At 42.1% G+C, this 27,944-nt stretch overlaps 2 protein-coding genes across 2 annotated transcripts in view; one reads left to right on the plus strand and one right to left on the minus strand.

Moving 5' to 3' along the window:
* Positions 1-27,944, plus strand: part of LOC128895732 (alkaline phosphatase-like) — a 199,689-nt gene that overhangs the window by 101,485 nt on the left and 70,260 nt on the right. The window lies entirely within an intron of this gene.
* The window catches only part of LOC128895738 (caspase-1-like), a 44,561-nt gene continuing 31,296 nt past the window's right edge, over positions 14,680-27,944 (minus strand). The window contains exons 5-6 of the mRNA XM_054158597.1: positions 25,502-25,619; positions 14,680-15,635 (exon numbers count right to left, since the gene is read on the minus strand). Coding sequence (XP_054014572.1) covers positions 15,388-15,635; positions 25,502-25,619 — 366 coding nt within the window. The 3' untranslated portion in view covers positions 14,680-15,387. The remainder of the gene's footprint in view (positions 15,636-25,501; positions 25,620-27,944) is intronic.

A 27,944-nucleotide genomic window follows, 5' to 3' on the forward strand; every position in this document is an offset into this window, starting at 1 on the left:
TCATAAACATTCGTACCCTCTATGAATAGTTGTAGAAGCCCGTTTCATCTAGTCTTCTAAGTAGAAATCCGCTGGTTTAGTCAAACAAGTAATAGTATACCCACCTCTAATCAGACACTCATTTGTGACGGAGGCAATCATACATGTCTCTCTGACAGTCGAGTAGACTACACTCATCTGTGATTAGTCAAGGAAATTGCTGCAGCTTGATTAGCGGAGTGTAATTACGCATTCAAGGCGAGTTAATCTTAAGGTAATGAGAGTTTTACGAGCATTTGATTTACAGAGTTTCTACCCTGTGTCCGACGATCCCTGTCTGGACTTTCTTGGGAAACTTTCAACTACTATTTCTACCGTTTCATCCATTTCACTCACTTAACCTATTTCGTTCGCTTGATGACCCATTTTACTTATTTTATCCATTTCACAAATTTCACCCACTTGCCCCAGTTTATCCCCTTGACACATTTCACCCAATTTCGATTTGCAATTTCGTTGCTCTTGTACCGCGGTGGCTTTCAAAATTTTGCACCGTTGTCGATTCGAAACGCGAAGGGAATGTGACAGAAAATAATAAGGTAATTGTTTTTTTAATTGTTTTTTTTTCTTTTTTTTGTAGAATCATCTAGAATAAAGAAAACAGTAAAACTGAAAGAGACAGATGCGTTTATATCAAATCTATCTTTGAAGCAGACAATAGGGTCTTGAAATCTTCCTCCCGGAGTTGAGCGAAAAGACGAATCGCAGTACATCGGGCAGCTTACGGAGAGGAAAAGATATTCCTTTCGGGTGCAGCGGGAGGGTCGTAACTCTCGCATCACCGATCGGCCTGATTTTCTGCTTCACTTTGAACCCTTTAAAAAATATGACGTGAAATATGGGACGCGCTGGCAACCTGTTTCACAAACTTCTGCGGTCCAATCTTCTTCCTCGTTAAGTAATTGAATTTTTTTTAATCCATCCTAATCCCGACAGGTGGGTATGGGGCGCGGTCGTGAACTTTTTAACGAAGATATTCAACGAGGAAGCGCCGGCGGGATGTCTCGAGCGCGAGTTTTCAAACTTCTCGCCAAATTTAATGCAATTACGTCCTGTTGCTTATCGATGCCGATCCGCGCGAGAATTTCTTCGTTTTCCCCGTCAACGGTTTCGTTAGCGCATTCGAGATGGAACAACTTCGCTCTGCTTTAATGGAACTACGGACGCGCGCTTAATCATTGTTGTATTATTCGCGTCGAAGTTCCTCTGACTACAAAGATAGAGGAAATTATAAAGAGAAGATAGTCCACGCGACGATACACGTGCACAAAATTTCGAAAAGTTGAAAGTTCGTTCGTTTGGCAATACTACCAGGTACAAAGATAGCTGGCAATTTCGTTTTTGTGGAATTCCGCGTAAAAGGTTTCGGGGTGGCAGGCGACATCTCGCTGACGAAACCGGACATCCATCGGGGAAATATTTGAATCGTTCACCGACCAGCGTCAACCTACACTTCGACTGTGCAAATTTCATGAAACGATCCCGAACGTGCCTCTTCCACGCCAGTTCTCGGATATAATCCGTTTTGATCCCCGGATATCCTTCGGTACATCGCGATGACGCGGATCTGGGAGGAAGGATGGGAGGTGGGGGGGGGGGTGAGGGGTAGATGGTCGTCGTGGGCATATAAAAAGTTTTGACTGGCTCGAAGCCACCAGGCACCGGTTCTCCGAAAGCTCTGCAGCAACACGGTCAGCAGTTTCCACGTCCCCGTCGACATAATCTTCTTGTCAGAACGTCGATCTGTATGTCGATAATTCCTCAGTATATTCCTTTTTTTTTCGAGCGTCGACGACTGATTGACGCCGAAAAACGGGAACGCAACGTTTTCCTGCTTTTCTTGCGATCGTGAACTCTGATCGTTTGGAAGTCACGTGAAAATATGTTCCGATTCGAATATTCGAGAGAATATCGGTCAAGTAGAATAGCGATCGTGCATGGTCAGACAAGACAAACAGTGACTGTATTTGATTGGACATGTAGGGCTTTGAAGACCAATGAGTTATTTTTATTCATTTAAGTAAGCAGGACTTTTTCTGAATTTAATTAGTATTTCACTGTCAATTAGCCAACCATCTTTTCATTTACATTGTCTAAACGTTCAATGGCAACAAACTTCATATGCTTCCACCACACTATTTATGACTTGCTATTATACTATAACAGATTCTTGTTCACGCGCAATTCATTTCCACCGGACTTCCAGATTTAATTAACGCGCTAAGTTGCGGTGTTATCGTGTACCGTTTTATTTTCTCGTTATTCTTCGCGAAAACACGGTCCTCGATCTCTGTCTCGTCCCGAAAACAGAGGATCGCTGGCGCACACACTGGCATAAATTCCCCGACCGTAAGCACGGAAACGCTTTCGTTAACGCGCTGTTTGCAGATGACCGCCGCGCGAATTTATTTTGTTTGTTGCCCCGCTCGATGTTTCCCGCCCGTTTAATCGCCCTCGAAGCGGCCGCGCGAAACGTTGTCGCGTTCATCGCCGGGCCTGTGTGAGTAACGCTTCCCGTAAACCGTTTCGATTGTTTTCGAAGATATAACATTTCTGTTCCAATCTTACTCAATTCCATCGCCGAGGCGGCTAGTACCCGAAATTGTGCATTGTATTTTTTCCTAATTACGCGTGTGTTCGGCTTCAACACCTGCACCGTCTAATCGCCACCCCGAAATGAAGTCCGAAAAAACTATAATGGCGGCTCTAATTAAAACGGCAAACTCGAAAGCATCCAGGTCGCGTAATTACGTTATGAATGTCTATTCGGGTGGGCGACGTCGATGGAACTTTCAAAGAATTTCGAAACCAATTTCCACCGACTAATTGTCCCATTCAATTTCTGTTTTCTATTCTTTTCCGAACCTGGATCATGGTTTAAAAGTGTACTACAGATATTGCACAGTTTTTAATTGTTTTTATTACGTACCTTTAAAATAAACGTTACAGGGTTTGAAGCTTTAGAATAAAAATAAAAATTTGTCCATTTTTTGTTGTGAAAAAGTATATTTCGCGATTAAGGTTAAGGTAAGTTAGGTCAATCGCGAAAATACTTTGAGTAAATACTGTTATTTTATACTATTCGTTGACGTACACATACACGTCGCAACGTACCAGGTGGAGAGCCAAGTTGAGGTCACGTATCGCAAAAAGTTGTGGAAACACTTGGCCAGTCCTTTGCCCTCTTTCTTCATCCGGCCGTTTATTTGTTCATGTTGCTCGCGTCCGGATGCGCAGTCGCACGCATCTCCAAGTTTTGGAATGGTAAAAATACGATTTGTCAGGCCGACGGTACGGTAAACGTGCAATGAAATCTGAATTGGTCCCGACTCCGCGACACGGAGCGTTTCTGAAGTTTTCGATGGCGGAATAAATTACAGCATCGACGTGTCGTGCGAACGATTTTCGCCCGTCAAGATTCCCCGAAATAGCGGCCGCAAAAACAATTTTCCTCGAATTTCGCCATGCTGACGAGCAATTGAGGACGTGCGATCATTAATTCATATTATCTATTAAGGTTCATTTCATTTTTTGGAACGAATTTTTCTGAATTTGATCTTTGATTGTAGACGTAAAAATAGTTTTATTCTGTGTTAAATTACAGGAAAGAAATTAAATTTCTCGTCATTTTGATGTTTCTTTGTCAAGGATTTCATTTTTAAAAAGTGTTGAGAAGTGACGCGAGGGTTTTATACTTTCAAATAAAATTTGTGCCCTAGAGCCCTGTTTCGCGAATAATTCGAGGATATCGAGATCAGGAATTCTTTGAGATCCGGCGCAGAGGAACTCAACTCTTCATAGAAACGCTCCACGTCAATTTCAATATCGCCGCTGGAAGACAATATCTGTGGTCAAATTAGAAGCAAAGGAACGCGGCTTTAGAGACCGCGAAGATGGAACGAATTTTATTACTTTCCGTCTGTGCTTTACTTTTCAGCTACTCTCTGATTATACTACGCGAAATTGGGGATGTCTTTTATGGAAAAGAAACAGTTCTATAGGAAACAAGCACAGAATTATTAATAGTTTAAGTTGATAGAAACTATTTACTGAAGTTGAACTTAATAATTAATTTTCTTTGTTACAGGTAAGCACACGTTCTACCATCTTGGAATATACTTGAGAGTGAAACCTGAAGAATCACACGTGTAAGTTGATAACATTTCCAAATCAATGAATCTAATGCAAACAATTTATCGTTCACGAGACTTCTTAATGATCCTGAATTTTGTTCACAAGATACTTTTTCGTATCTTGATATTCGAGAAAATATGTACGTCGAAGTATTTCATAGTTGGCATCCCGTCGGGTAGAACTATGTTGTAACTTCCACGGAGCATAACTATCGAGCGCAGTGAGAAATTTAACGACCGAATTTGATGGTCGACGCGCTGGCTTCTCTGCGTTTCAAATTAATGATGCAGACGACACGTTGTTTGCGTCGTGGTTCGAACGATGTGTTTGTCGATACGATATAGTACGTTTTCGCGTGTTCTACACTTTAAGTACACTTATAACTGCAGTCACAAAGTGCAGTTAAACTGCAATCACGACTGACATTCGAGTTACACAACGTGCATAAGTATATATGTCATGGAATCTGTACTTTCAGATTCATTTAAAAATTATTTGAAATTCTTTTCTTTCGACTTTCCCATTTCAATTTTTTTTTTTTGATTTAATGATTTTAGTCAATCTCTAGAATCTCGAAAGTCTATAGGTGGCCAGCAGTTTGTACAAGAACAATTTCCAAAGTGCAAACTGCTGGCACGATTATGTCACGTAGCTGCCATAAACGTGAATTTCCGTAAAACGAACTATCTCGAGTCCCTAATTCCCCCCTCCGCGTTTCTAACCGCGCCGATTTATAATGCTCCGTCGATGTCTCTTGCACCGAGGCAGACGTAGTTCGTGGGAGAGCCCGTACAATTAGGGAAATGAAGACGGATGCGTATCGAATCCGCGGTAGGAATCGATGCAGGAAAATTCGAAAGACCGCCCCGTGTCGGTCGGTAGCACATGTGCGCGGATGTGTGCACATGCGGGACGCGCACGTACAAGGAACCCATTCCGACGGGCGGGCAGGGCGAATGACATTTCATTACGGGCCGATTCGATTATGCAGATCCGAATTTACCGTTCCTAATTCACCATTATTCGCGACAATCCGTGGCCGTCTGCGCATAGAAGCGACGAGCATAATTATATTTCTCCTGTCGCGCGAGTCTTCCAGAACGCTCGTCGGTTAATTTGCTCGAAATTCACGGTTCAAAGCGGACGGCCCACCCCACCGACTCTCTCGACGCGGCGTGCTTCCTTTTTTCCTCACGCTGATCCGCGGATGCTCGTCGAGCACGGTTTAATAGAATTTTACGAGTATACAAAGTTAAGTAGGGTGGAAGCGAATTTTTATCGACTCGCGTCCGATCCCTAAACTGTTCCTTGTGTTCTTTCAACACCTTCGTCCCGATCGCGAGCATTCCACTTTTCGAGAATTATTGTTGAATTTAGCGATTTCTCGATAGCAGACAGGTCGTTAATAATTTTCTCACTTTCCGCTTCGCGAATTCAAAAAATTGCGCTCAGGGGAGGCCAACCGTGGTTTCTTTATAAATTTCGTTTCGTTCTATTATGTTCTTCCTCGTTTGCGATGCATCGTTTGTTTCTGCGCGTTTCGGTGTAATTATTTTCAAATCGAACCGTCGAATCGACGTCGGTCGGGCAAACTTTTATCGCTGAACATTCCCGACAACCTTTCAACCCCTTCTTGCATAAAATTCCTTTATGGAACGCCACGCGGAAAGGATAAAGCCGTGATTTGTTTGCGGACGTCTTCACCGTTTTATCGATGCTTAAACGAACAATGCTCTCCGCTCGGAAAAGTAATATGCAATACATGGAGGAATATCGAGAACCTTTATTTCTGTGCGTCTTCGTCGATGGTGTTTCCTAATTTGTTCGCTCCGTCGTTTCCCAGAACGCGACTCCAACGGGATTATTTTACAGCTGGATATTAATTATTTGTTTTCGCGTCCGCGATCTCTGCCAACGTAAACGCGTTTCGTCACGGCGTATCCCTGTGTTTTCGACGCGTTGTGTTTTCCCTATTTTAATTTCAGAGGTATAACGACAAATCGAACGATATATGCAAGATCATACCGTATCCATTTTAGTTCAAATTTACGGAAAATATAGAGATTGACTGTTTCCGAATGACTGTTATGTTGTACACAGAACCGTCTTTACAAACGAGGCAGTAGTCATAGCGAGCGTAGTAAAATTTCGTCGATCCGAAATAACATTTCCCGTGCTCGAGTCACGATGTAACGTTTCCATCGATTTACAGGGAATGGATTCCCGCTTCGTCGTCAAATCTTTATTTTATTATTCACGCGATCCTCATCGGCGATATTGCAGCGGACACTTCAACGCTCGATATCAATATTAGACCATCTGGCATTCCATTAAAATTCGCATCACCGAGAGCACTCTCGCTGGAGAATCTATTCCATATTTTCGCGTTATCGATAGAAGACGATTCTCGAGCGGCTTCGAGAGGGCAACTGTGCATCTATAAGGCGCTACGTTTAAATGCGCGAAAGCATCGCGCAAGGGAAAAAGAGTCCTAGGTGGTGAATCTCTCGAGCTAATACTTTTCATTATGTTTTCGAAATAGTATCGGCACTGGCTTGATGAGATTTCCCCGATAGAAATGAGTTGAAATACGACCTCACTCGAAAGCGCGCGTGTGCGCAGAATTCAGAAGGGATTCGTGTAATTAAAAATAATCAATATGACATCCCATTTCGATCGTTCGATGGAAAAATTTCATAAATCCATTGGCAATACTCTGGCGAAGATACGTTGAAAAATGTACAAATTTCCGTTTCCATTAGTGGATGAGTTATTTGCGTGGGATTGGAGCCGCTCTTGGCTGACGGGTGTCGATTGCAAGTAAATTCAGACTCATGACGATAAACCGAGCGTAACATTGTTGTCAATTTCGGTATGTCCCAAATTAGCCAACACTTTTGACGGAATTCGGGATAGAACTAGGTATAGTCTACGGATGGAATAGTTTCTGCATATCATCAGGGTTTGAGTTTCTGTAATTTCGAGCACGTGTCTACAAATGTGCAAATTCCGCGATGCTAGTGTTTATATATAGCACGGTAATAACATTGTTACGCGTGGAGTTCAGAGCAAGTTCCAGCCATTAATTGTATAATAATAATTCTAGGGATGTTTATTTCTTCCGTATAATTATCCATACACTGTACTGTATAGAGTATATAGAGAAAATTTGCTGGCAATATCTGTACTCGTTACACAGATACAGAAAAATTACTTTTTTTCTCGATTATTTTTCCTCGTGCTTCCACGCACGTGTGTCCATTCGTCCTTTTTATAATACCCGAGTTTTACGGTCGCGGGGCATCGACTACATAAATATTTTACGACTACGTAAGTTTTTTTTTTTTTTTTTTTTATCCCTGATACTTCATCCACTGCTTTGCATATTACACGGCTAGTAGTCCCTTATTAAGTTTTCCCCGACGCTCGTGTGTCAGCCGAGTTTCCGTTTTATGGGTTCTCGGGATACCGATAATATTTCCCTTCCAAACCAAGGTTTATGGAGTCGTATAGAAATTTTCGACTGCCAGGAAGTGGTTAATTCGATATTGAGTTGCAATACATTTTCGTAAGCAATTCAACGTCGTCCATCTTGGCGAGAATGTCGATAATGATTAAACTAATTAACCACGTATAGTTATGGACAGTGTATCGATCATTTTTGCGATAAAACCGTGATAAATGCTTCGTGTAACTCTTAGTTTGTTCCGGGAAACTTTCTTTATCGACGTAAACGGTCGATGCAAGTGACATCCGCTATCTTAACTATTATAAAAATATTACGCTCCCTTACCTTTGATATTCCTCACAATTCGTGAATTAATAATAAAATAAATAATAATACAATCGTACTCTTCGTCGCACGAATCTCACCTTCCATTCGTTTCCTTCGGATTTATTCCCAGTTTGATATGTCCCGCACACGAATAGCTGATGGGTGGGGTGTAACCGATGTCACCCGAAACTTTCTAAGCGTGGGCGTTATCTCGCGTCGGTAATTCGGCGAGCGGAAGCTCAATAGTACGTACACGAGACTTCCTTCCCGGCGTAGATCAAAATTTGCCGTTTGAATTCGTCGACGGTGTCGCGCGATGGAAACGCGATACAGTTCTTCAAACTTGCTCGTACACCGCGCAGAGAGTTCGAGGCAGACGAAAGCGAGTTCGTGACTTTGGGATGCGAACGTGTGACTCGTTCGCAAAGCCACAGGGTGCTTTTGAAGTCGCTTGGATTGGCGCTGGTACATGTATAATTGGGACTCTTGTGCACACTTATTACACCCTTCTCGGCGAATCTTCAGGGGCGAACTTTGCGTCGGCGACGGGGACGTGATCAATTTTAGTGAAATAATAGAGGAGTTTCCAGAAGAGGGTTCACGATTTGGTTTCTTAATTATAAATTAAACCTGTCGACGTAATCGTTCTTTATTAAAAAAAAAAAAGAGGAATAATAATTCAGTTTTATTTTGGATTACTTACTTAGGTAGTTATTTGTTTATCACGTGCGAAGTAGTTTAATTATAATACCGTAGGTAGGAGCGTGTTTTTAAGTAGAAGCTCTATAATTTAATTTATGCCCCACACGTGCATATCGACGGCCTTTAAAGTTACTCTCGCTCAAAGTGTAGTGAAGTTATGATAGGCGTTCTTCAGGCTGAAAGATTGACCTGGTATAACATGCCTTTGATAAAAAAAACTACGCGCACTTACAGTCAAACGCGACATTCTACCCTAGTATGCGAATTCGAGAATTTATTAGATTCTGGTAGAAATTGAAAAACATGCTCGTATGAAGACATTGATACGCGGCGAAGTATTTTTCAAATATAGAGATATTCAAAGTTATTTTTGAAGTCATTTTACGAAGTGAAATTAGATGTTGCAGATTTAAAAGTGGAATAACCATGAAATATTCAACCATGAAATTCAGCTTCGAAATCAATATGAAACATTTCAACCCATCCAATCTCGAAAGGGTTAAGTGACATCGGATTCACCAAAGTCACCACGCGATATAAAACGATACAGCTCCCAGATTTGAAAAGCAACTCTCTCCATGTATTCTCAACCCGAGGGACAATCACCCCTGGGGAATAAAGTGAAAATTGCACGCGTCGTCAACATAAATTACTCGCGGTCGACCTCGCGGAACGCAACAATGGACGGTTGGGAAGCATACGTTTCGTTTGACGCTTGAATATAAATAATGCTTGCCCGACATCCGGCGCAGTCGGTCCGGTCGGAAAGGAAGCTGACAAACAACGGCCTACAGATATTTTTCAAACGCGCACCATCCGCAGCTTTGCGGCTCGTATCTTTTTCATATGTCCATTTGTAAACATGTATGTACATTCGTAATGACGAAAAGCCCGTGCAATTTGTAAACATCCATATGCAAATACAGATCGTTCACAGCGCGGTGGTATCCGTGACGAGAGGGGGAGTAAAAACATTGGAAATCTAGATTGGCGAGTGTCCCGTTTGTGTAACAGCCAACCGCGGAAACCTGTTGTCTATAACGTGAAATAAGGATTCCATGGCGAAACGAGGTGGAGATAACGTGTTCCAATCGAGCAAACCGTATGAGAAGCTTTGTGAGTGTTGAATGATTACTTGCTTTCAAGCGTATGGCGCGTATGAAAGCAAGAAAAAAGTGAATCGTACATTCGATATTTCTTGTATTTTCATTATTAATCGTATATATCATACTACTCGTATTTTCAATATCATAAATGTATTCGATATTTCTAATATTTTCAATAGTATTGCTCCAATATTGTAGGAGTCTAAACGAAAAATAAAGCACGGGGATTCGAAGCCACGATCCTCGGATCCACAGTCGACCCCGCTTTACCTACGCGACCAATTCCGTAGCCTACGTTTCGTGTTCTTATTTGACTTCTTATTGTTGGGTATGGGAGGCGCGGACACTACAATATAAATATTTGATTTAATTGATTCATGACAAGACGTTTAATTTTCATCTTGAACACATTCCTTCCTATTTCGAATATATACATTTATTCTCATTTCGACTCACCCCTTCGGAGTCGCGCGGCATGTTCATTTTCACTTGTTTTGGCCCAGGATAAAATTAATTGGATTCGATTTCACGGAACGTCCGATTCATCGCTGGTGGATTATGCGAGCATCGAAACGTCGTAATTACCGCGGAATCATTATTTCGACGCCGAAATTAACGCCGCTGATTAAAGGATAATTTGATGTACAATTAATTTACGAGTTGTGCTGCGGCCCGCTCGACGGGCAAACAATTCAAGGATGCTAATTGAAATGTCACCGAATGTTCGTAACTTGTTGAAAATGTCGAAACTAGGTGGTTACGCGTGACGTGCTCCAAGTTGCCTCTGTTGTTAATTATGAGTCAAGCGTCGTTATTAATTTTGTCGGGCAAAGGTGCATCGTGTAGGGTGAAATACGTCAGATGTTTTTTCGATGACAATGCCGGAGTCGGAACAAAAATGAAGTGGAAAGGTCTTAGAGGGAAGTTTCCATTCCCGAAAACGAGCATTCGTTGGAATTAATTGGAATTCGAGCGAGTTTCATCGGCAGACGAGTCGTATATCGTCTAGGCGAGCACATCGCGATGAAAGTCAATGAAATATGGTCGAATTCCGGGAGAATACGCGAAATAAAAATATCCAATTTGCAGCAAACATTAATTTCCACGGACTACGACGGCGCGTACAAATTCGTCGCGAATGTGCTCGGCTGTAATCCTTCGGTCCCGTCTGTTCCGTTTCAATTTCGTTGCTCTCAAATAAATATTTAGACTGATTAATGGAAGCATCCGCGAGACATCACGGTAGGGTAATATTTCAGTGTCGAGGATTTCGCTTACTGTTCCATCTTTCTTCGAAAACGCGCGACGGGGGTTGCAAATTGATTTAGCTTCCAATTTTACATTAAGTCCGTTCAAGGAATCCCAGAATTCATTACTTTTAGGTGGTTAACCGACCAATTAATTGTTCTTGGATAATGTTTAATTTGAAATGTATTCCCTAATTACAAGTGATAATTCACTGTTGACCGCCTCGAACGTTGTACTTCGGTTAAAATCGCACCTGCGACGTTCCAGTTTTGAGTTTCGGCTTCAAGTGGTTCCAGAACAGTCGTTTCGAAGGTCTGCGTTCCAGCTCCGTGCATTACGTTTGAATATCGCGAAACAAATTAGCGTCTACGTTCGGTGACCTGAAAATTGCGTTAACCCCGATGACGGAAGTCAGAGGTAACGTTGCTTTCCGAGCTTCGAGGAGGAAAATATGTATACATCTAAACGAATGAAATTCAAGATACGTTTACGACGTTTATTATCAAGTATATTTTTTAAAGTCTGAACACGTGGACAATCTTAATAAATATCATCATGTAGAGAGTTTTCCTTGTTAGTAAAAACAGACTTTTACTTTCCAGCTATTCAATGCCCTCAGGGGCTGTATCTATGTTTGATCGTAGCTACAGTACGGGTTTAGCGATCCCAAGGTGCCCGAGCTATAGGCCTAGTGGGCCACAACAGATGTGAAGAATGTGATGCAAGAAGTTAAGAAAAAAAAAAAAACACAAACAAAGTGAAAAACAGAAAGATATATCGAGAGTCTCAGAATTAAAAAGTTATGAGCAAGCCTGACGATGTCGTAGTACCTCGAACGTCCACGAAATGCTCGTCGAAAATGACACTCCCAACTACGATTTCTCAAAGTACGAGTGCATTTTACGAAGCAGCGATGCTCGATAAAGTGGCAGGCGCACCTGGTTCCGTGATCCTTTGATGGATCGAACCAGTCACCCGCTCGGTCTCGAGTGGTTCAACTTCGAGAGGGTGCTCGCCTCGTGTCCACGACTACTGGGTGGGCTCGTTTTGTCGTTGGTTCATCGGGTGAATTATTAAATTTGAAAATGTCGTTGGATCGTTGCCTGGCACGGACGTCTTTGGCAGCATAATTTTGCGATTCTCGAAGAGTAAGATACTTCGCGGACCGGAACCCAACGTGACACTCTACTGCTCACCGAAGTGCACCGTTCCGTTACAGAGAAGTTTCTCGCGATGGCCGACGTTGTAACGCCAGTCGGAGCCACGCTGTGGCTTTGTCGAGACGGAATAGGTCAGACCCTTATCGCGAAGGGAACGAATGGTTTCGATAATAGGGTAAAATTAAGCAGCAGAAATCAATCTTCAGTTTGCTTGGCAGGATCGTTGTGTTGTTTGCGTCGAAGTTATCCTTTCTTAGGTGCGATTGTACGTGTATCATACTGTTTATTAAGCTAAATAGATTTAGTAGTTAAAAATATTCTCAATTTATATTTCATGTAAACGTTCAAAAGTAGCGCCGATCCCTAATGATTATATAATCGTATTTCCTCTCCCAATTGCTTCATGTCTTTGCCTAACAAGCTCTGTAAAAATCACGCTTTGTTAAAATTTTGAACAGGGAAACATTGTCCGCTCACCGTGCGTCTTTAGAACAGTAGGATTATCTCTGTATATTTTTGTATTTATTTCTTGCACGATTACTTCCGTTAGTCAGCAGCCGCGAGCCAGGATTCCGTAGCCTGTACAACGAAACCCCTTTAACCGTGTCTCAAACGAGCCGTAGCTCTATCATGCTCAGTTTGCCTCGAGGATCCACTTAGCCTAAGAAGACGGGAACGGAGCGAGGTGGAATCGAATTGTCATTGCACGGTCAAACAGACGTCTGCATCTCGGGACCCGGTTTTCCTTTGACGCGAAAGTAGTTCTAGAACCGTGCTGATGAAACTCTTGGTGAACCAAGACCTCCGATTCCGTTGAATTTACGTGTGATTAGGCCGAATTCGATTTACAGTACACCCTCCGAACGAGAGTATTCGAACGCGATTGTTCTTTCCAAGATTCATACTTTCTGAATAAATTTCACTTGATTTTCCAACGGGAATCGGTGACCGAGGTATACCGAACGACTCGAAACAAAATAAGTGCACATTCGCAGACGTTGATAGCTTTATCCGAACATTGAATCTATAATTTAGAATTCGTCTTGACAGTCGATAATATACAGCTTGCTGTGTAAACAGTTCCGTGAATAAATAATCTAAGAAAATTGAACTGTCATTGTGAAATTCATAGTTGTCGATACTATAATCGGTTTTCGGTTGATAAGAGACGAAACGAATATCGTTTAATACAGAGTTGTAATACGCTTAATATCTTCCTTATCCTGCATGGGTCGTGCGATAACGTCAGTTACAAAATACAGCGAAATGCAGGGTGTATCGCTGACATAATTACAAGAATTTCATCGAGAATGTATTAACAGTATACTTTCTTTTATCTGATTTCACGGCGTGACGAGGTTTTTTATTTTACACAGACAAGAGAACTTTTCTTCTAACGAAACGAGCAAAACTGTTATTTCAACCGTTTTGTTTTTACTGAAAATAACGAATTTTTTAATCAACCTGTGTACCTTGCAGTCAACCGATATTTAAAAGTCCATACGATGGTACGTTTAATATTCAACATTTAAATCAGTACGCGTGAAGGCAACAGATGCGATTCGTTCTTAATTAAATTAATTATATTCCATTGACAGAAATATAATTTGTCTGAATTGCGCACGTGAAAGGACCCGTATATTTGAACAAATGCATCCTACCTGTATATTTGACGCGTTGCGTAGTTTTGCAATCCAGCGGTTGTAATTGCACTCTAAAGTCAATTTACACAAAATGAAATTAACTGGACTTGGACCACAATGGCTGGGCTCTCTAATTACACATTTTAGGGAACTAGAGGCATTTCGAGAAATTATGTTCCCTTCCTCATTTTGCGTTTCTATTCTACGCCAATGATGAAAACGATGGTCAACGCATTGTCGGAGCCTAATTTGCCTCGATGGGACGAAAAATATACAGAAATACCATTACCACGAAATAAAAGGAGGGTTAACCTGGTTTGGGTGGGTTAGCAGATGTTGTATATAAACAGTAGTGATCGGACTTCTCGAGGCACGCGGAGAACGTTACTTTCACTCTGAGAATAATATTTACATTTCGAGGAGTTAATTACCCATTACTTACCGGGTGATCGCTCATAGTCAGAGGAAATTTTCTGAATGAGCTGCAAATTGAAGACGCGAAATTGCCGAATCAATTATAACGCTCGTTCCTCGCACTCGCAGTCGGTGAATGCGACTGCGAAAGGATTTTCATTCGCAAGCGCTCCTTCGTAGCTGTAAAGAAATTTTATTTTTATTGCGAACGCCCAGAGAAATGTTCATCCTTGCACGGTGCAAATCGTTGTTTATACTGAAGCATAAACTACCGAACCAGCATCTAGGTAAACCGCGACCAAGTAATACAAAAATATCACCACGCGTTCCTTACAGTAAACAAAGCACATTTTTCAAGGTTTCTCGTGAAGTGACTTTGAATTTGTTTAAAGTCAACACTCTGGTTACTGGCTCTGAAATAATAAAATACTGGGTGGTACAAAATGAACTCCTTGCATGATTAATATTGCCTGTATTTACAATTTTTGATTAAAAATGTGTATTAACATGATGTATAAATTCATTTTGTAGATATCACAAATTATAATAGGCATAACAACAATGGTGGAACTGGCGAGGAAGATCAGCGCATTTCCACGTACTGTATTGTACAGAAAATTTATAATTACGATATGAATGTTATTATATCACAAATCAATTAACCTTTAACAGCGCATATATGATTGCGAGGATCGTATCGATAGTTTCTTTTGGTTACTCGAGCCGAAATCACGTTCCTGATCGGTTGTATCAGCACCACCATGTTTACATCGATCCTATTAGTTAAGGCCCTCATTAATTAACACGGAATCGAAAATTCCCTATTTTCTCGACGATGAGCGCGTTCACCGCGTAATTGGATCAGGCAGCGATATTAAGCCGAAATTTGCGTTTAGTAATTTCGTCCGTGTGCAACGTCAATCGTTAGAACCGATGGAATCCTGTATCAGCGAGAAAGGAATCCAGAGAATGGCGGTGTAATCTGGTCGCTCTGAATTAAAATATACAAGACAGTTCGGAAACATTCCATCGGAGCCATTCGTAAATCAGGTCATCTGTTAATACAGTAATTCGCTACGCAATTTCTTCGTATTAAACTCGCTTATTTTTATTTTTCCGACTATTTCTGCAGTTAATCCAATAGTTTCGAAGATGAGATTTAGAATTTAGTGCTCGACTGGTACTTGACCAAGGTACACTAACCGCGTCAACATGGATACGACAGACGGGATCTGCCTCTTCTTGTGTAAATTCTTGTCCTGGGGCACGTACGATTCGTATTCGATGGCGACTCGTCGGTTAACGAATGTCATTAGGGTGCCTAGATCACGCTTGTCGCCGTTCAAGTTTAGCTCGTAACATAGAGCCTGTATGAACCAGGAACCAGTGTCTGGGTTTCGCCACGAAAAGAAGCCTGAAAGTTGATCAATGCGATGTTTATTACATGACGTCGTTTCAAGCCTTTCGATTATTTGATGGTCCTCTTCGATGCTTTAAATTGTTCAGCTATCGTGAGAAAATCATCCACTAAAAACTTAATCTAACTACGACTACTTACCAGATGGCTAATGTTGAAGTATCTGAAACAGAAACGAACAATATGGCGAATCGTATGACAATTCGATTATCTAATGGCACATGAATATTCTTCCCAAGAATCGCAGCTTTTGCGACGTCCCAATGGTAAAATGATTTCCGTTCGGAACAATATTTGCACGAGTGCATTTTCATACGCGAGCCCCGTAAACGAACGCCTAGAAAACGGAGCTGCCCGTTTCCAACGGCAGTGCAGATTTATCACGGACGAAGCGTTTCCATTAAAGTAAAAGACACGTCGTTAAGAAAAACGCCGTTAATTGCGGGGGAACGTTTTTGCTGCGGGCAAAGCAGTTCTTCGATTTCAACGTCACTCAAGAGCCGACTTTTTAACGCTGCTTAGTCCGTGTTCGTGCAAAAAAACGATCGTCGATTGTCACCGATTGATTGGCTTTCGCTTTTAACGAAACCGTGGTTTCGGTGTAATGAATCGTTTTGATGATACTCCGTACAAAATGTATCGTAGAAATGGGTTTCTTATCTAACAGTAACAGGAGTACCACTGGTGATTGGTAGTTGGTAATCGAGTGCCATGCAAGTTTTTCACCCTCGGGGATATCCTCAGAAACAACTATCTTAAAGAAAATTGATCGTTCAATAACAGAAAATGAGTGTCTCTTATAATAATTGTTCTTCTCCGTAACGAAGGTCGTGACGCGCAAGAATACCAAATTAAGGGTAACAAACAGGCAACTAATCCTGGCGCCTCCTTTGAAACGTCATTAGTTGGGCGCGAATAAATCGCGCCATTGTGGATGAGTATCATTAAGGAGAAGCTTCTTCCGCACAATTGCTCTCCTCAATTAGATGCTCCTCTAACAATGTCTCGAATTCCCTAACCAAGACCCAGCTATTAGCGACAAGAGCTCGTCGGTTAGGAGCAGTTCTCGTAAGATTTCATCAAAGGAGACGATTATCTCGTGGGAAAATTATATCGGATTACGTAATCTATGTTTGGATAGTATTGCGCGAACAGACAGGCAAAGTATGCCAATCAAATGCATCCCAAAACGTTGGCGCTAATCAATCACGTTGTTTGGGACGGTTGTTTCGATTTCGTTCTCTTCATAGTCACCTTTGATTATTCGTATTCGTAATAGTTCCCCTAGGTAATTATCAGAATATTTTTATATCGTTATTATTCGCTGTAATGAAAATTCTGTCATCGGTTCGTTTCCGAAAATACCAGCGACGCAAAATCATTTCCAATTCGATCGGTGTACCACGACTCGCGTTGCGGCCTCGCCTCTTTAAGTGCCGTCACGTACTTGTGAAGCACCCTGTACACGATCCCGCTCTTGATGGTAATTCACCCCTGCTTCGATGCTCCTGTTTTCCCACGAAATTGCGGGCGAACTTGAACGCGCAAGAAATCAGGAAAACCACCAACGAAGTTGCCAGATTAAACAGATCTAAACGAGTTTGTACGAACACCAGTCCGCCCCCACGGCCGCCTTCGTCCACGCGTATCGTGTTGTTTATGTATTGTGTTTATAAAGACAGCGCATTCTCACGTGATGGACGGTCCTTGATGAGGTCATTAGTTGCTTTCGCGAAGCTCGCGCCGGGGGTAAATATCGGGCTTAATGGCTGGTTGGGTCGGTTTGCAGAAATAACTTGAAGAGCTGTGCGACGGGGCGGGGGGGGGGAGGGGAGACGTGTACGTGTACGTATCTACGTATATAGATAAGCGGACTCGTACATGCCGTGTAAATGCGCGAGTCTCTTAGAAAGCTCTTGCCCTGGCGTGAAAGATTAATTGTACTTTGAAAATGATTTCCAACGTTTCAGGGAAGGCTACTTTTTCTTTCGCTCGCATGGACTTCCGTTTTTATCCCCCGACGGTTCGATCCCCATTCCTGGATAGGCGACGAGCAATTTCCGCATTTTAATGACGCGTTTCATATTCGATGCGATTGTCTTTCCGTTCGTCGGCACGTTTTTAAATGTAAAACGAAGAATGAGTTACTCTGAAGCTTCGAGATTAGAGGAGATTACGCGGGTCTCAGAGAGACTAGAAGAGCGTTGCGAACTATTTTCTTGGGGATGTATCAAGGAAAACGAGACAATTTTTTAATCCATAGGTATATGGAAATCTGAAAACAAGAGGAAGAAGTGAAGGCATGTAAACATCGATTTCAACGCGTTTTGTTACGTCTGGCTGAACCCTCCACTTTGATATTGAAAGAAGGGTTCGTTCTACCGTTGCCCTTGTAAATATGTCTGAGCAGAGCTGTTTCCGACTTAATTACGAAGAACAAAGACCGCGGTCGTTAGATTCACGCGAACGTTTCATCTCGCGGCTTATGATGGATCGGGCGTCGGATGAAAATATCACTCGATTCCGGGGCGGAGGATACTTGCGGGCCGACAATAGGCGGAAACAGCCGAGACAAAGGAGATCAGAGCGTTACTTTCAGAACGCTAATGCAGCGCGGAGTGAAGGAATATAGCATTGTCACTTTCCAGAGCCGCCGAGCGATCGTCTTCACCCCGCAAAAACCGTACTCCCGTGAACTCGCGTGATGTAACGCCATTCGTATCTTTGGATATCCGACTAATACTGGTATACGTCTCCCGAATTCGACTGTCTGTACATGTAACACTCGCGCCTGGATCGCTGGAACATCGATGCCGCGAGGAACCGACATTTTTTTAGATCGTACGAAAGTAATTATGGTGGAACAATCAACTGGCCAAGGGCGAAAATGAAGGGAATTCTATAGTCGGCGTAATAAAATCATATCTAATAAAAGCGGTGAGATGTAAAGCAAATTAAGATGCGAGGAGTTGAAAGGTGAACGAAAACTAATACGAAATCAAGTCTATTCCTCCGGCCAAGAGGCTGAAATTAATTAATAAATAACACGGGTACAAAACCTTCTCGAGCTTCATTAATTACGCTTTTCTCTCAGATTCTTAATTGTTAACCTGTTCCATATTACGGAAGGATCAAATTCATCATAGTTTAATACCTCTCTTTACTACTCTGTCAACGAAGAAAATCGAATATCGTTCTTAATTTCAAAGTAATTATTGTATTGTTCTATGTTTCTGGATTGACTAGACTAACACGTTCCTATTATTTATGAAATAAGTTCGACATTTTGCGATACGCGACTCGTCGGGTATTCAATCGGACATACTGAATCACTCGCTCCGACTGCGTACAGTCGTTTATCAACAACACATCAAGCAGTCAAACACACGTATGCCATTCCTCATGCTTGCGAATTCCGAACTATTAAAGTTCTGTCGTTTGTCATAATGTATTCATAAACGTTCCGTCATACACAAGGTATCATCGTTGAATCCCCTGAACCGAACCAGTAACTCATCGCTAATTCACCGTTTGAGCCATCTAATCGTACATCCATCCCGATTGCGCGTAAATTAGATCCATACACGTGAAATTGTCTTGTGGTACACGCTTCGAAACATACCGAAACATCTAGCGATAATGATAATCACATAAAAGATATGTAGGGGGAAAAAAATTGATACTAGTTCCTAAGTGCAACATAAATCCCCTACGAAAAACTACCATCGAATGTACAGTCTCCGTTCGCGCCAACAGAAGAGCGTTAAACTCGAGTTACCGTCCCCGAAAGAAAATCGTGTCCTATATTGTTGGCCGCTTTACGAACTTGCAAAGTTTCATTAAAAAGGGGCTTGTGGGACACTTGGCGGATGTTCCTCGTCAGTTTTCAACGGTAAAATCTAGACGACGAATCTAATCGTATCTCATTACCATCCGGTTCGCGGGAAGAAAGGGCCCCGAAAAAGTGCTCGCAGCGAGCCGGCAACCGTCCCTCTAAAAGCAGCAGTTTCGCCGGGAGGTTTTTCTGTCGTCGACTCGGTATTCGCGGCACTTTTCGCTCTGGGCTTCCTGCCTCGCGGAGAGGCACTTTGTTCCTCGTTATCGATCACAATAGACGAGAACGGAAGCCCAGGTTCCCTTAACGCGGCTGTCGGAGATGTATACGCGGTCTGGCTGGCGCGAAGTACCGGGAGAGGCGTGAAAAGCGTGCAACTCGCGTCATGGAGGCTGGAGACAATCGAGCAAAAACTTTTAAAATACCAGCACCCGCCTCGACGAGCCTGCGCGAGCCGGGTGTATCTTGTTACAGACCGGCGTAGACAGTTTTAGACGTTACCGTGATAGGACAACGTCGAAAAAGGGTCACTTTCGAGAACGCGTCGAAAATGAAAAATTTCTAGCGAAGAAATACGCGTAGCTTTGAATGAGAACAAATTGGGTGCTTAAACATTGACATTTTACTAGTCGTAAATTTCCAAGTCGACCCTTTCTTTTATCACTCTAGGTGTGTGGAACTTCTCGAACGTTTCCGAAGACAAATATACGAGAAACTGTGAGGTTTCTCGTTTCCATTGTCAAGAAATAAAAGCAAGAAGAAGTTAAGAAAGTTTCCTCGCCTCGATCGATTCTTCAAAGCTCGGAAACGACGATTTCAAATAAGTGTTTTATAACTGTAACCTCACCGAACCTGTGGCTCGCTTTGCGAATAATCGATATAATTTAAACGAACTCAGCGAATTCCTGTGATCGCATGAAATTACGAGTTCGTGCAGAAGTTTTACATCTGTAGAAATTTCGTGACGATATCAGAAAGAACGTTCCGGTGAAAGTATTATACAGGTTGTGAATTATTCGCAAATATATCGACGTAATGTCGCATAAATTCCAAATTGAACCAGTAGCGTGGAAATAAACCTCGCGCACCGCGTAACGAAGTCTACAATTACGTTTAATGAGATGCATTTACAGCGGTGCCGATGTAACCGAACAATTACGGAATGATGCATTTTCGAGATTACATCGGCCATTCAATGTAATTTAAATTGATCCGGTTAACATTCGATAACGTATTCCTGTCGTTGCTCTTTGTAACCGCGGATTCCATTGAAACGAGAATAAACATGCATAATCGCGATCCAAGATTTATTACACGATCCGTGAATGCACCGTTTGACTCGAGTTGTTTCCTTTTTAATAGTGTAGGAGTCTAAACGAAAAATAAGGCACGGGGATTCGAAGCCACGATCCTCGGATCCACAGTCGACCGCTTTACCTACAAGACCAATCCCGTACTCTACGTTTCGTGTTTTTATTTCACTCCTTATTGTTGGGTATGGGAGGCGCGGACACTATAATAGTAATACCATAGCAGTTGTGTGTAAACTTCAAATCGAACCAATGAACAAAGCCTGCCATTACGTTCGATAGGATACATTCCCAGCGATGTAACGAACAATAATTAAATGATGGACTCTCGATACTACTTTGGAGAACCTTTCATTACTATCGCCTACGGTTTTCGAATAAATAGACGTAACCGCCTTTCGTTATTTCGGGATACGTAACCACGCGTATAATGATTTTGTTCCCTTCAAAATACGCCAAAAGCAGTTTGACACAGCAGTTTTCAAGCGGATGCTTCGTTGGTTGCGCGAAACAAAAAGCTCGAAACTGTTAAACGCTAACAACGCTCGCGCCGATGTATCCGATTTTCGTTTCATTCGATACACAGGAAACAGTATCGACGCTTTGTCATCGGAAACATCGAGAACGTTATCGAATAATTTTGCGAACAATTCGATTGCCAGCAATCCCCTTTTCAGATTGAAAACGCGTCGCGAATCAAACGCAAATATCATATATTACGCGCTGATCGCGAGTAAAACACGCTATTTAAGTATCCGTCGCGACCGCTTATTGTTTCGTTAGAAACTGTCCTGAAGTAATCGGGGAAGCAATTCAACTTTCATGATTGTTTCGTTTCAGTTTTGCCCGGGAGCCGGGGTCTCGTTCGGGTAACTATCGGGTCGATTAACAACTTCGTTATGGTGTCTCGATAAAGTATGAACTAAAATTACGTTTGTACGAACAATGGCTACTTTGAAATGCACCTGCGGATTGTCGTCGCCTTTTGGTTTGCGCAGGTTTTGTTCGTGACTAGATGTACGAATTGGAATCATTTTTCAGCGAGGAAGTACATTTTAGAAATCGATTTTACAAAGTTTTTTTTGTATTTGCAGTACCCGTGACGATGTGCTTTGAGCATGCGCCTGTTTAAAATCTAAGCGTCCCCTATTACGCAATCCGATACATAATGAAGTTCTAGAACGGTTAGATTTAATCAGGGTCTGCCTAATGCGGGTACCGATATATGCACGAGTGCCGTTTGACTGACACCAACATTAACATCGTGCCGTTGTGCCAGCTGTGCGTCCCACAGTCTACAGAAATCCTCGCGCGCCATTAGCGTTGACAGCGTAAACGTTTGGACCGTGTAAGGATTTGCGTAGTCACGTTATCCTCTTACGTCGCAAGATCAGAAAATCAAATCACATTCGCGATTGCGTCGTGTTGGGAACTAAGATTTGTTTCGATCATGTTCGACTATCATACAAAAATAAACGTGTTGTTCGAGTGATCTGTTTCGTGTAAATAAAATTTCGCGAAATAAAAATGCTCGTCGTTCAAAGTCCTCCGCGTCGGTCAGTTCGGTTGATTCACGTCCCCATTCCACGAACCAACAAATAAGCCAGTCTGCTGATTACACAATTAATTACCCTTCTGGTCGCGTTGACACTCACACGTTGAGAATCGTTCACGAACGATTAAACTAAACCAATAAATCCCATTCGTCGGCGTTCACTGTTCCTCCGTCAATTGACACCGTTTGTTTTCGGGTGACGCAAATCGTCCGACTAACGATTCGAAAATGACGCGCGAGCTCAATATTTTACTCTGTCATTTCGATGACACGACGGATGAAACCGATGTCCGGCTAGTGATACGAGTCAATGATATCCGCAACGACGGACAATAAATCCGTCGTTCCACTCGTCTAACGAACAATCGCGTATCGACTATTGCATTGGTTCCCTGTCCTCCTGCTCTCGGTTTCAACGTACAAAGAAACTGTCGAAACCAAAGCAACGGTAACGTCGCATACTCGCGAGCCACCACCGTGATCATTTTAACGAGCGGTCCATCCAATTAACCGACAATGTTAATTAAACGTCATCGTTAAACGCCGACTCTTCAATTAATTTCCGGCCAACAAATGTCCCGGGGTTAATTGAATCGAATGCTTTCAACGACTAGCGTCCCTCTGCCGTGCTCATCCTCTTTCACTGATAAACTTTGGACGCCCCTAAGTGTTTTCTTTCGAAAGTGAAGATCGTTCCAACGATTCCAGCCTGCAAAGCCTTCGTTTCCCGTTCGCACCTTTCCACTGTAGAACGTCTAGTCCCATCACTCCGGGACGTGTCACTTTGGGTAAGCAGCTTACTTGGCTGCACACAAGACCAAGTATTTACCCAACGCATCTGTGCATACAGAGCTGCCTGATGAGATACACAGGATACGTCACACAAAGCGAATCGAGCGGCTCTCTCGGGAATTATCACGAACAGTGGGAGAATAGTTCTGTTGATGCTTTTTTCTCGGGATTTTTTGACGATCAAAATCTCGAATTTCGCTGAACTGAGAAACGTTCAGATTTGACGAGCTAATTTTTTGAAGAAGTTAACGGGAATTATTATGAACACCTAGAGAATTATTCTCTGGTAGCTGATTCTTCACGAGGTATTAGATAAAATGCACCTTGATTGGATAAATATCGAGTCGAAAGTAGTTCATCTTTAACTTTTCATTCGAGAATTTCACCGATCTCTGAAAAGATCCTAACTTTCGAAAATTGCGAAACCGAGGAAAAATGTCATCTCCTCGAATGAGTTTGCTCAGCAAAATGTCCGTTGCAGGGTATCGTGTAAATAATTTCGTTTCTTCTCTGGCCATCTTAAATCGCTTATTTTACCAAAGCACATTTCGCAGCAACGAAGAAAAGGGGTTTAGGGGTTGAGTCGACGACAAACACAGAAACTCCCCAGGGAGGATGCAAGCCGATTTCCCCAGTTAACTGGCACGGCGTACATTTTTTCCCATCGACCCAATCCCTCGGGGGTAATTAACTAGTCTCCGCGAATAATTATTAACGCGATGCGGGGTTTTCATTTACGCCCCTACGGTCGCATAGTTCAGCCGTACTTGAAGCATCCACGAGCGCTATACCATATACAGGGTGGAACGTACAATTTTCTTCCGTTGAAATTACGTGAAAGGCTTCGGAACTTGGAATCTATTTCGATCGGTAATTCTGAATAAAAACTCAAACTAATCACGATGGAATTTGCCAATGGGCGTGTTGGACAAGGATTGAACTCTTAATCTTATTTGCCGAACGACCGTTGTTACCGATTGAGTTATTTAGGCTGTCGATAGGTCGCCCCGCCTTAAGCCTAATATTCCAAATGGCCATTGCCTGCAATTGCTGATCACACACGCATCGATACGCTGTATCACCCAAATCTGGATACACTAAATCGGATAAATTGCTTTCACAGCGTACATCTGTACGTGCTGGAAGGCTGTCGATAGAATCCTCCCCCGAACTGATTTCTATGTTAATTCGGATGCTACCTGACGCGTAATTTATAATCAAATTTAAAATATACGACTACCCTCGCGATTAAGGATCGGTGTCCTACTCAACGAAATAAAAGCCGACCATTCACCTGCATTTTCTCAAAATTCTAAGCGAAATTTCTTATCATCCCGAGTGAAGCTTTTTCGTACAAGAGAAATTCTGCTCTTTCGTTACGTTTTCATTATCTGGAGTGCTAAATTCCGGAGTAATAAAGTCCTGCAGACTTCTCTGACTATATCTCAGAATAAAATATTGATTAATACCGAATCGGGAATAGTCTATATTGACTTCATCTCATCCAATCCACTAAGTGCCAACTCAAACCAGAAGACCTTAAGTAGTTGACGTAGAATGACGTAGAAACGAATCACCATTTTTACTACCTTAAAAGATCTTTAATTCTATGGGATTGCACGGTTCTTTATCATAATCTGTTGAGCTTCTCTTGGCAAGCTGTACCATACCAAGAACAAAGGAGAGTAATATCCCATTTAAGGCGAAAGTAGGGTAAAGGCGTCCAAGAAATTTTCTTTATAACCTAATCGAATAAAAACAGTGTTTATATCGTGCAAAGTTCCTCTCGACGAAAGAGGATAAAAAAAGCTACTTAAACGACGCCGGTAAAGGGACACTTTTGCCCATATTAACGACAATATTATCAAAATGATGAAAAGAAAATAGTTCCAAGTGTGCACATTAACACGCCAAGTTCGCATAATTGTTTGCAGCGAGATGCTAGCAATTATAAAGCGATGTATTCAAATAGAATTCGTCCTATAGACGCGTGGAAGCCATCCAGTTATACACGTATCTACTTCCACGCAGAGAGACAATCTCGCTAACGCACAATTCTAAAGAACAATTTCTCACGACTGGAAAAAAAGCGACGCACTTCGTTCCGCGCGCTTCCTCGTTGAGCACGTACCTGACTCGAGCATTGTTGTACGCCCCGACTCGTAAAATAAGAAGTTTGTTCCAGCACGTGGAACAGGAAGAGTCTACGCATCGCGTTCGATAGTGGGGGAGTCTGTCTAAAGGCCGCGGAATGTTGTACATTCACGTAGTAACATTTATGATTACTGGTACGATTAATGCATTGCTAATCGATTCATGCAATGAACAACACAACTATGAACAATATTGCGAGCATCGTGTCTCTACGTACCATCGTAAGTGGAGTAGGCAACCATAATGTCCGCATAGGAGGGGATGGTATAGGTGTCTATGCTATCCGTCTCATGCATAATTGTCGCCCCCGCGTCCAGCTGCGATCCACGGCAGGCCTGCGAAAAAGAAGACGCATACGTGAGTAGGAACGTCAATGTTGCAAGCATGCAGTATTCTCTTTGTGCATCTGTTTGTTGCGCAGCGAAAGGTTTTCGCCGGGAAACCGTTGTTTGGCGGCACAACGACGCTTTGTGGATGGCAACGGCGACTTCTCCTCGACGTTCACGCACGAGTTGCTTTGCTCTGGCAAACCTGCGAGGAACTTTCTAATACTTAACGTCATGGTGCAAAAATGGAACGCGCGCCTTAACGTTCCAAGACATTTTCCAGATACTCCGTGGATAAGAACTTCGAGTGTCGAAACTGTCGTTTATCAGGAGGATCAAACAGTTGGCAGATATCAGAGATGAGGTAAAATTTCATTCGAGACGTAGATTATAAATAGAAGCACCGTACAGTGATTTATTCAACTATATATATATTAGGATAAATTTTCATTCGAATAAAAAATCTTGAACTCCCTAATGAATTATAAGGTTGAATTAATTTTGCAGATACGTATGGTAGATGCAATTGGCAAATATCGAGAATATCGCGGAAAAGGAGTGGCTGGTTAGATTGCAATTCGAAAAGTTTCAAAGACAAACAATAAATTTATTTGCGTGTAAGTGCTGGCCTCGATAGAATTGCTTTTGTTTTCACAGAGGTCTGAGAAATAAATCCAGAAAACAAAGATCTATGTTCTACTGCAACGGATAGTATTTATTGTTATCTATTTCTTCGTTTAGCCTCGATAGTGTGCGAGATAATTTACGATCGTTTAATAAAATCAACGAATCTATTCGATTCGTGAACATCGATACCAAAACCTTCAGATTCGACGACGTTTCATTTCTGTATTAATTACGGTCTTTGAAGCTCGTTTCGCGCGAGTTAGCGATACAAACGCTGTAAACTATAGATTCTAGTTTCCAAACAGTTCAAGTGTTTCATTTCGGCGTCGAATGGTAGACCTCGATCATAATCGCGCGCTGTTTGTTCAAAGCGTTGCGCCAAATTAGTTAGAACTGGCTACTGTATGCATGCTTAGCCTCATACCGCTATTAAACTTTGGACGAAACGTAAACAAATTGAATTCGCAAGATATCTAGCTTATGATCGGGATATCAAACTCTGCAATTATAATACAATCAGATATACTTTTACGTAAATGGATTATTAATGTTGTTGTGTCTTAGACTTGACAATGGTTGTTGATGTTGCGAATGAAGACGAATAACCCTTTTGTCTTGACACATTGCTAGCTAGACGCATTATATATTCAGCAATCTTCCTCGTTCCTTTATGTTTATCACATACGTACTAGGCACTCGTGAATGCTTCCGTAAAGGAATGCCGACCCCGAGGTACGTCTCTACCGTGGCATCTACTCAAGAGCTTGCTAAACGAGTTGAGAAGTAACCTCGTCAACTATAAAACCCTTTCATGTTCCTTTGAACCGTCGTACGGATAATTAACTATGTCGTCTTTTCCACTTCCGTTAGCGAGCGACGCCTCTCCACTTTTCACGAAGAACCAGAAAACTAGCGCGTTAGTGGCTCTTCCCGTTGGCGAGAACGAGCTTGTTCCCTCGATTCCCACGGCTCCGTTGTTGGAGAACTCGTAACCCTTTGTGATCGTGACTAATTTCACGTACGATGAAACCTCCCTCGTGGAAAAAGTGCAAGCACAGATTTCACAATTTTTCGCTAACTTCGGTGGTGCTTACACATGCGACATGCACTAAATTTTAGTTTTAAAAAGTCTCTCTACAAAAAGAAATTATTCCTTCTAACTAAGCTCACGCATACTGACTTCGAATCCCACTTTTGCTATATACTCGAATATCGTTGAGAATAAATTATACTCAAATTAACTAATGGCGACTTCTAAGATTTATAAAGAATAACGCTACCACAGTTTCATCGCGAGATGCGCGACGTCTTCATTCTCAATTACAGTTCCGATTAAGATGACAGTAGTGGCTTTTCGCGGACTGAAAAGTATCACCGTTTAAAATTCTCGACGAGGATCTGCTTTTCATCTCCTTTAATAACTCTGTCAGCAATGAAATGGTAATTAAGCGGCGTTGATCTCTTCGTGAATTCGACGATTGGAGTGCAATCCATACGGCTTGCCTGGAAACCTTCCAATTTCGTGGAGGTCCCATTGAACTGTCTGCTAATTTCTACATTATATATACTTTGTATATAGTTCATCATTGTTCGAATTCCATTTCATCGCAATTTTCCTTATTCTTTATAAATTTTCTTCGTTATTCCGGAAAGTGATATAAATATAAAAAGTTATGATTATATCAAGTGCTTTCACACTTGAATGTA

Source organism: Hylaeus anthracinus, unplaced genomic scaffold, assembly GCF_026225885.1.
Source record: "Hylaeus anthracinus isolate JK02 unplaced genomic scaffold, UHH_iyHylAnth1.0_haploid 5, whole genome shotgun sequence".
Classification (NCBI taxonomy): Eukaryota; Metazoa; Arthropoda; class Insecta; order Hymenoptera; family Colletidae; genus Hylaeus; species Hylaeus anthracinus.